This window comes from Capra hircus, chromosome 10 (assembly GCF_001704415.2).
Source record: "Capra hircus breed San Clemente chromosome 10, ASM170441v1, whole genome shotgun sequence".
Lineage (NCBI taxonomy): Eukaryota > Metazoa > Chordata > Mammalia > Artiodactyla > Bovidae > Capra > Capra hircus.
Genome location: NC_030817.1, coordinates 80,624,858 through 80,634,723, shown reverse-complemented (window position 1 = coordinate 80,634,723; position 9,866 = coordinate 80,624,858). Strand labels below are relative to the sequence as shown.

Here is a 9,866-nt window from a genome sequence, read left to right as displayed (position 1 = left end):
CCATTTCCTTCTCCAGGGGATCTTCTTAACCCAGGGATAGACCAGTGTCTCTTGTATTGACAGGCAGATTCTTTACCACTGCACCACCAAGGAAACCCCCTAAGGAGCCTCTGGGACCCTTCAAACCCTCCCCAGCCCCCTGTACCATGACTCTGGGATGTGGTCTTCCCAGCAACAGCCCACCCCTTACCAGGTTCTAAGCTTCCTCCAGCGAGGGCTAGAGTAAGCTGCCCCGTATCTCTCTCCCCAGAGTTCTGGAGCCGGAAGCACTAGTCAGCGAGCAGTTTATTAGCCATCAGCCTGTCCGGACCTCCCCATGCGGAGGCCTGTACACAGTCTAGACAGGGCCTTCGCTCCCGGCAACCCTCCAGTCCTCGTGTGCAGGCCCCACCCAGAGTCCACCCCCACCCCAGTCCTCCACACTCTCCTGCTCCCACCCCTTCAAGGCAGCACCAGAGGGGGGGGGGGCGGCCACACCTCAGCTAGAGGAGGGGAGGGAGGGCAAGGGAGAGGAGGCGAGAGCTGGGGAAAACGGAACCAGATTGGCCCCCAAGCCTCTGGAACCACCAGCCCAGGACAAGGGAAAGTGGGTAGAGCTGGGGGCGGGGTGCCAGGCGATGGTTCAGGCGGGAGGCTCTTCTCCAGGAGGTGCAGGGAAGCCACTCAGGTCTCGGCCAATGATCTCACTCACTGTAAAGGAGGGGCAGTTGAGAGACTGGGAGCAGGGCAGGTCGCCTCCTTTTCCAGAGACCCCCCAATCCATTCCAGGCAGGCCTCCCTCTAGGATGCCTCTAGATTCCTCCTGCACCGGCTGGCTTCTCTTCCACTGGGCCTCAGTTTCCCCACTGTGTCCTAACACCCGCTCTCAGTCAAATCTTGCTCAACTCTGTCCACGTGGGCTCTCCAGCCCTCACGCCAGCCCCTTCCTGCTGGCTCAGCCCACACTGTCAGCAGGGCCGGAAGTGGGTGTAGCCAACGGGAAGGAGAAGAGGTGAAATAAGTGTCCTCATCGCCACTTTAGACCATAGTCACCATGTTTGGGGGGAGGTGAGACAAGGGAAAACTTGACTGGAACACCAGCAAACCACTGCCCTTCTCTGAAACTCAGTGTCTGAATCTGCAAATTGAGGGAGCTAGACTGAATGGTCTTGCAAGTACTTCTAGCCCTGTGTCTTTGTGATCTGGGGTCAAGGGCCTAGGCAGGAGAAGGGTGGGGTGGGTACTCCCTGCCCCCTTCAGAATTAAGTTAACCGGAGTCAGCTGGCCACACGCACCAGGCACTTGCCTTCTGAGACCCTCCAACTGGCCCCGAGGGGCCACTGGGGCCCAGTCTCTGGAAAGCCAAACTCCAGCCCTCAGTAAACATGCAGAGCAATCTCTTGCACACACTCACACTCACAGCCCTGGGTCCCACACCCACCTTCCTCCAGCGTGATACCCTGGATAGGGACACTGTCTCGGAAGCCGCTGCCGTAGCCACCCCTGGATTTCTCCTGCTCCGGAGCCCCCTCCCCAGGGCCGTAGCTTGGCCCTACCTCACTGTATCCCTCAGCAGGTGGGGGGTGAACACTGCCCTGGGGAGGGAAGGGACCTTCAAGTGGTGGGGATGAAGGCAGTGGGGGCCGGAAGGGGGAGGGAGGAGGGAACTGCAGCCCCAGGGGAAAGGGGGAGCCCCGTCCTCCATAGGGGTCACTAGGGAAGGGCCGGGGAAGGAGAGAGACTGGAGGTGGGCGGGCACAACCTGTGGCACCCCCAGTCTCAGGGAACATCCGCAGGCCGGGTCTGTAGGATGGTGGGGGCCCCGTCTGGGGGTACAGAGGGGGCGTGCCATAGCTGAAGCCTTCTGACAGGTAAGGAGTTTCATAAGCAGGGTCTTCATGGGGATAGGAGGGGTAGGGGGGCCTGGGTGGTGAGAAGTCCATGTCAGAGCCAAAGGGGGGGCCCGATGCTGAGGGGAAGCCCCGGAGAGATGCATCCGGCAGAGGCTCCTCCTTGAAGATCACTGGATGGAGGGGAAACAGGAGGACATGCTGGTGAGAGGGCTGGCAGTCTCCCCACCACACACCAGCCAACCCCACCTCTCCAGCCCAGGCCTCACCCACCCCTTAGCCCCTCCCCAAGGGGCACTGCATCCCTCCGCCCCTGCCTTAGCCCCCACATCCCCACCCTGCCACCACAGGCTGTGCCAGAACGCACCAGGCAGGAACTTGAAACTCTGGGTAGGACTGCGCTTCCTCCGCCCATTGGAGACATAGAAGTAGGCCTGAACCGGCCGGGACACGCGCTTGTTGCTGTACTCAGGGACCGTCAGGGTCAGAGTCACCTGGGGCGGAGGAGAGGATGAGGCAGGGAGCCCTCTGGATCTAGGCTCAGCCCAAACGCCACCTCCTGGCTTCTTCCATTTGCAAAGGAGCAAAATTCATCCCCCAGAGGTGTCCCTGCTTCCAGAATGGCCAGGATGTCTCCTCTAGCAAAGAACAGGTAGCTTCTGGAGTCCACTCCCAAAGCAAGGGAGTCAGCTGAGAATTTCCTGACTTTTCCCACCCCCAGGGTGGAGCCCCTAGGAACACGGGTACCTCATTGCTCTGCAGCCGGTTCACCGTGGCCTCCTCCTCCCATTGCAACTTTCCATCTGTGCAGAAAGAACAGGGAGCTCCAGCCCAGCCCCACAGTCCCTGCCCACTGCCCAGGCCTCTGCCATTTCCCCTCTTGCTGAGCTAAGGCCAGACTTGGAAGGTCCCAACAAAGCCTGGCTCACAGAAGAGCCCACTCCCTGTTTACTCAACTGAATGGAACAGGCCAGGTTTAAAACTGTCTCCAAGATCTCAAGCTATCAGTTGAGCCAAAAGAAATGGCAGGCCCAGTCCAGGAACCAGAAAAAACTCATGACCCCTCCCACCCAACTCCAAACATCCCCTCCCATGATAGAGCTGGAAGGAAGTTCATGGGTAGGAAATGGTCTCAGCTTGAAGGGAGTCAATAAGACTCCTCTGACTCTGCTCTGATATGGTCCTAGGGTGCTAAACTTGAAGGCAGGGGCTGGGGCTCTGGGCAGGCAGGGTTAGGGGCAAGCTGCAGCCTCAGGTTGGGGGTGTACCTGGGCCCCTCAGTCTTCCCTTCTGCACCCCTGCAGCTCTCTGCTGGGGTGCCTCACAGGCTCCTGTCACCATAGCTGTGCTGCCAGTCCCGAAACTCAGGAGGAGCTCAGGGTCTGGCAGTGAGGGTACAGTCCCCTCTTCCTTTCTCATCTTCCCTGTCCACATGGGGGTAAATTAGCTCACAGCTGACTCATCTTTAATAAAAAGAATGTGTATTTCTTACGTTTATTCGCCATCTTGAGCACTTCAGATGGCTGTCATACGCATGGGAAGCAGACAGTGTAAGGGGAAGGGCAGTCTTTCCATTCCATTTTACAGATAAGGAAATTGAGGCTCCACTTGCTAGTTGAGAGACTGTTCACCCTCCCCGTTCCAAGCTCTTCCTCCCAGAATGGGTACTCACCAGGGCCCCTCTCGATGAACACCACCTTGGAGTCTGGCAGGAAGTTGGAGCCAGTTAGCACGAGCTCCTCCCCTCCCCTGACAGAGCAGGCACTGGGGCTGTAGGCCTCCACCTGGGGCAGCTCCTGAGCTGATCGCTGGGCTGCAGAGCAGTGCAGTAAAGGCCTGGCTGGGCTGCTATGGAGAGGACAGGCTCCTGCGCCCCCACCCTGCCTAGGATAACTGCCACAGGGCCTGGAGGAGCCCTCCTCAGCGGCAGACACACAAGAACAACAACAGTCTTCCTGAGGTCACACAGACCACGTAAGGAACCCCTCCTGGGCGGAGAGAGAGGGCAACAAGGGGCTGCCCAGGGGCAGATGGAGGCTAGGGTTGCTCTGGTCCAGCCCAGGGATCGAATCTGCAGCAGGGGGAAAATAGAACACTCCCCCCAGCCCATCCACAATACAAATAAAGGCTGGGTCCCTTAGGGGACCAGCCAGGCAAGGCACACTCTGTGGAGGAGATGGGCAGACAGACACACAGACAAGAAGTTAGCCAGAGGCAGAAAGGTGGCACAGGGCCTCTTTGCTCACAGCACTCGATGGGCACCGACGCTGTCTGCACCGAGACCACCTTCCCGCTGCCTTGGGGCACGTGTACTCGGAACACCAGCCGCACGCGTGTGTTCTTGCGCCCGATGTCCGTCTCACCCTTCCGCAGTTCGATATCTGAGTTCCGCAGCTTCAGGATTCCGGCACAGTCAATGCTGAAGCCAAAGAACAGAAGGCAAGCCGTCCCATCTGAGGCCAGAAGGGGATGCCTCCCAAGAAAGGAGTCCCCATCCTCCATCCAAAGCCCTAAATGACCTTCTCTGGGAGATTATGGGGGTGGCTGTTTTAACCCAGAATGCTCCCCACCCCCAAAGTCCTCTTCTAGATAGTGAGAGGGCCTGGCACCTCCTAGGGATGATGTCTAACTCCTCTGGGGAGAGGAAGAGTTAGCCTAGCTTAGGCTCCATGGAAAAGGCTAGTCCTGAAGCCCAAAGACTAGAAGGAGGTGGAGTGAGAACCTACTTGGCCGCCATGTTGTTCTCAGGGAGCAGGGTCATCTCCAGCACCTTGGTGCCACTGACTACTGCTTCATAGCTGGCCGTGGCTACCATCTTGCCGGTGATGCGGTGCACCTGATAGAAAGCATGGGGCCGCAGGTTCCTCTCGTCCGCGGTGCCGATGAACATCTGCAGGGTCAGGGGCTTCTCGCTGTAGCCCAGGAGCTGACAGAGGGAGACGAGGCCACCCAGCTGAAATCTGCCCTGTCTCATCCTTCACCCACCCCCAAGTTTTCAGTCCCCACCCCCGCCCCCTCCAGAGGAGTGAAAGATAACGGATATCCTGGAAGGGATTCCCAGGGGGGATTGGGCACCAACTCTCCACCAGCTGGGGAGAAAACGTGGCCTGGAGTTCACAGTGTTATTCTTGGAATGAGGCCCAAACTGGGCTGGGTGAAGGGGAAAATCTTCCACGAGAGACTGGCCCAACTCAACGGAGACAACCTAACTCCCAGTGAACTTTGGCCTCAGCCTAACCCCTCCCCCACATCTGGCAGCCCACCATCTTCCAGAGTAGACAGGAGGCTGGTGTCCCATGGGATGAATGGAGTGGGGGTGGAGGGACAGAAGAGTAGAAAGTACATCCGGGTCCCTGAAGTGCACCCTTCCTCCCCCAGCACTAGTCCCTCCCCCAGGCCGCCTGCAGGGTCATTGCTGAGAAGAGAGTGTGGGAAAGGGCAGTGCCATGGGTCTGCACAGCCGGGGCCCATCTGCAGGGATCTGGGACTGGAGAAGAGACAGGCTATCAGGCCTGGCTTCTACCACTTACCTTGACTACAGGGTGACCACCAGGGGCTGCTTTGACAGCTCCCCGGCTGCCCTCTGTCTCATAGTGGGCCCTGTGGTGGGCTCTGGGCTGTACCTCGATCCTCAGCTCCAGCTGCTCATACTGACTGGGCAAAGGCCAGTCGAGCGGGGGGAGGGCAGAGGTCCTGGAGAGAGACACAGAGAAGCAGTGATCACCTGCAGCCTCAGACCTGAGTCAGGGCAACCCTGGGTCCCAACTCCCAGCAGTGTGAGGGAGGAAGGGGCGGGTGGGTTTGAGAGAAAGGAAATCAGAGCAGAAGTAAAATGGTCCACAGCCTAGAATCAGGGGCAATAGGGGACAGGCCTCTCAGAGGCCCTCGAGATAGGGGGGTGGGGGACACCAGGACTGAGACTCCCTTCTTCCCAGCTCTGAACACTGGGTCTGGTGGGGGTGGGGCAAGTGTTCCCCTGGATACAGAGGAACCCCAAGCCCGGTCTAACCCTCCCAGGCCTGGATGGGAAGAGTCAAATAAAGAAGCACAAATTCAGGGAATTCCCTGGTGGTCCAGTGGTTAGGACTCTAAGCTTTCACTGCAGGAGGTACAGGATCCATCCCTGGTCTAATGATCAGGAGCTAAGATCTCGCATTTCAAGTAGAACATAGTGGGCTAAGCAACCCAGCAACTAACAGAGCAGGGACTGATCCATCCCTTCCCAGGCCAGCGCACTTTCCACTAGTTGGAGCTGGACGGTTGGGTTCCAGAGAGCTGGGGATACAGATGCAAATTCCTTGTAGTGAGCACCCAGACACTCTGGGCCAGGGAATCTCAACTGGTAAGTGCCCCCAGGTGACACTTGGCAATGTCTGGAAACAACTAAAAAGTTGTTACAACTAGGAGAGTGGATAGAGGCCAGGATGCTGCTAAACATCCTACAATGTCCAGCATAACCAACACAACAAAGAATTATTCTGCTCAAAATATCAGGAGAGCTGAGGCTGAGAAACCCTGCCCTACAAGAACCCAGAGGAATGGGTGCTAAGGTTTCTTTCCCCCAGGGAATTTTTCTGGATGAAACCAGCTCAATCTGACATCCAAGCCTTAGGATTATAGAAATAGACATGGTTCTTTGAGGGTGAGAGGTGTAGAAGGGCAGTAAGAACTGCTTGTTTTAACATGAATTCTTTGACTTGCAAACACATGCTACTTCATCCAAATTTTGCAGATATACATTTAAGCCACAAGTCAGGCCTGAGAAATTGAGTTAGAGAAAGGGGACTTCCCGCTGCCCATTGCAGGGCAGAATTCCAGCCCAGGATCCAGCACAGAGCTAGGGGTGGAGGATGCCTAGAGGAATTCCTCCTTTACCTAGGTGGTCCTTCTAGGGTTCCAGGGACTTTTTCTAATTAATATACAAGGAGTGACTGACCTTCGGCAAATCATCTGTCCAAAGGAGATGCATGTTAAAAAATGCTTCTTAAAACTGAGTGAATGGCAGCAGTCAAGCTGGTAGTAGATTCTCTTTTCTGTGCCCTAGGACCTTTTCCAAATTCATCCCTTGACCCTCCTGCTCCCTGTGTCGGATGGCTGGAGACAGTAGTGATTTCAGGCACAACCCTCACCTGAAGATGGGGCTGTGTCCCCCGATCCGGGCCTTGGACCACGCCAGTGGAGAAGGCACCGCCAGGTAGTCCATGCCAGCCGCCTCCTTCCGAGGACCCCCAGGAGGAGCCCCGGCCTCCTCTGCTCCCGAGGGCAGCTTCCCATTGCACGGGGCAGGCTCCTCAGACCGAGGCAGGGCCACGGCTTGCTCGCTGGAAGTCCTCCGGGTCTTCTGCGGGATGCTTTCGGCCGATGGGGCTCCCACATAGTCAAAGGGGCCAGGGGAGCCAGGGTCCCGGACCAGAGGCAAGGGGGGTGGTGGAGGTGGTTCAGGCCCCTCCTCCCCTAGGCTGCCTCGGCGGGACAGAGCTGGGGAGGCCGAAGATGGGGTTCCTGAGCTGGAATAGCGCCTCTTGCCACATGGAGAGGCAGGTCGTGGGGAGGCTGGGGTGGGCCCAGGAGCACTGAGGAGTAGCCAGCTATCCTCTGGCCCCCGGCCTCCAGGACTCGGACCATATAGGCTCCAGGGGTCATCGGGGGTCCACGGCCTCGGGGAGGCCCGGGGTGAGGGCAGTGGGGAGCCCAGGCCAAAGCGGGAGGCTGCCTCATTTAGCTCAGACTCCACCTCATCACAGGCCGCATACAAGGCTGCCTCGTCCGAGGCATCCGAAAAGAAGCTCCAGGAGGACAGGCTGCTGCTGCCTGGGCTCGGACTGAAGAATGGGCCCCCACCCTGCCCCCCTGCCTCTCGGTAGCCTCCAAAGCCTTCCGGTGGGGGGTAGTCCCTGGGGGAGCCTTCCCCCCAGGGATCTGGGTTGTCCTCCAGCGCAGCTGGTGGGTCAGGAGTGGGAGAGATAGAGGTGATGCGGATGCTGGGGCACTCAAGAACACGGCCTCCCCCAGGCCCCCCGGAGCTCCCTCCCGGCCCCCCCAGCCTCACTGACCGGGCTGGCTGGCTCTCCCAAGTGCCAGGTGAGGGGGCCGGGCGGGGTGGTGGGGAGTGCATGCCAGGCCGAGGGGGTGGAGGCCGGGGAATGCCAATGGGAGCAGCGCCATAGGGAGGGGGCTCCCCCAGGGCCAGACGGCAGCATGGTGGGGCGTCCTCTGAGTCCAGTTCTGTGGAAAGGGAAGGAGACAGAGACAGGGATGACGCAGAAGGCGGGGAGAGAAAGAGGCAGGTGAGATGTCTAGGTTCCTGAAGTGGGCAGCCACCCCCAGCCGGTATGCTACCCCCGCTTCTGCAAAGAGACGTCTCTGAAATGCCCTTCAGAGCCACAAAGACAAAAGCAGAGTTGGACTTGGGAAGGTGGAGAAGATAGATCCAGAAGTGCCGGACCTTTTCCTACTCAGAGAACCTCAGGGCTCTGGCGCTGGGATCTGGGGTACCAAACAGGGGGCGGGTCTCAAGGCGGGTCGAGAGGGGCTGGAGCTGGGTTTGGAGGCGTGTTTAGGGAAGGATTGGGCTGGGCTGGGGGCGACTCACACATGAACCCAATTAGTAGCGGTTCCCAAACCCCCAAACGGCGCTGGCAGGAGCCCCAGTTGCCATCGCAACGGTGGCCAGGGGAAGGGGGGCGCCAGGGCTGTGATGACGAGGGAAGGTGGCTCCTCCCTCACTCCCCCCAATCCGGGGGCGGGGGTGCAGCGAAGGGGGTGCTGCGCGCCGCCCCGGCGAGGCGCGGGGGGGCGGGGGCGCGGGCTGCGCGGATTCCGTGCGAGCGGCGGCCGCCGCCCCCGGCTCAATCCCAGCCATCTGCCTCTCATTGCGGCCAGACGGGGGAGGGGGAGGGGCGCCCTGGCGGGGCCTGAGAGCGCCCCCCGTCCCTGGCGTCCCGTCTGCCGGCCCAGGGCTCCGTCCCCGAGGGGCAAGCTCCAGAGCGCAATGTCCCCTTTCCCTGGCGGCGCCCTGGGCTCTCAGGACCGTGTTCCCACCCGCCCCGCATCCCAGTGACAGTCGGCCCTGCCGAGAGGCGGCGCGCAGCCAACGGCACCCCCACCCCCACCCCAGTCACGACCTAAAAAGGAGAAAGTGGTGCTGGGCCCCCAGCCTCATGTCCGCAGATCCCCCCGAGCCCCGCGACTTCCCGCAACCTCTGACCCCCTCATCTCTCACCCCAGGCTCTCTCTCCTGAAGCCCCCAGACTCAGGACACCCGCTCCCTTCCCTCACGGAGCCCCAGACCCCTTCCCAGCCCCGCACTGACCTTCCCCCGCCCCACCCGCGCCCAGCGGGGGGGCCTCCTTTTCCTCCCCGAACACCAGCTTAAACTCCAGCTCCTCATCCTCGCAGCTCGCTGCCCCCATGGGTCCGGCCGGAGCCCCCAGGTCCCGGTATGGGCGGGAGGGGGGATCTCAGGAGGCTGCAGTGTCTTAACCGGCGACTCCCTCCCTCCCTTCTCTGAGACGCCCCCTCCTCCGCCGCTGACGCCTCCCTCCGGACGCCCCCTCGTTATTATAGAAACTTTTCCAAACTTTTTTCCCCGAACTTCTTCAAAGTGCTCCCCCAACCTGTCTCTGATTGGCTGCCGGGGATGCTCCAGCCCCTCCTCCAGGGATGAGATGGGAAAACCACGCGCCCCTTGTGCCCCCTCCCTCCCGCAACCCTCCCCCTCTCCCTCCCTCGGTCCTCTCTCCAGTCCCTCCCCCTCAAAAAAAAAAAGAACAAAACTGAATTGGAAAACGGTCTCTCCAGGGTGGGTAGGACCATAATGATGCCTATTGGCCCTCAGTGGTGACAATCATTTCCCGCAGGGCGCAGTCCCACCGCAATCCCCAACTTAGTCTGAGTTCTAGGGCTCTGGGTCCGAATGCCTTAAAGGGGCCACATCCTGGGCCCACAGTGTAGAGGGCCCACGGAAGACCCTTTCTGGAGAGTTGTGCAGCCAGCAACTAGCAAAGAAGCACTACCTTTTCTCCCCTTTCCCTCGTC

General features: G+C 59.7%; 1 protein-coding gene across 1 annotated transcript; it reads right to left on the bottom strand.

Annotated features, from left to right (window-relative positions):
- Window positions 268-9,569, bottom strand: NFATC4 (nuclear factor of activated T-cells 4). The gene is made up of 10 exons (XM_018054647.1): window positions 9,142-9,569; window positions 6,959-8,054; window positions 5,360-5,522; window positions 4,556-4,755; window positions 4,076-4,248; window positions 3,502-3,642; window positions 2,577-2,632; window positions 2,197-2,323; window positions 1,421-2,002; window positions 268-690 (listed from the first exon to the last, which is right to left on the bottom strand). The coding sequence occupies exons 1-10, from the start codon at window positions 9,239-9,241 to the stop codon at window positions 623-625; spliced, it is 2,706 nt and encodes a 901-aa protein (XP_017910136.1). The 5' UTR covers window positions 9,242-9,569; the 3' UTR covers window positions 268-622.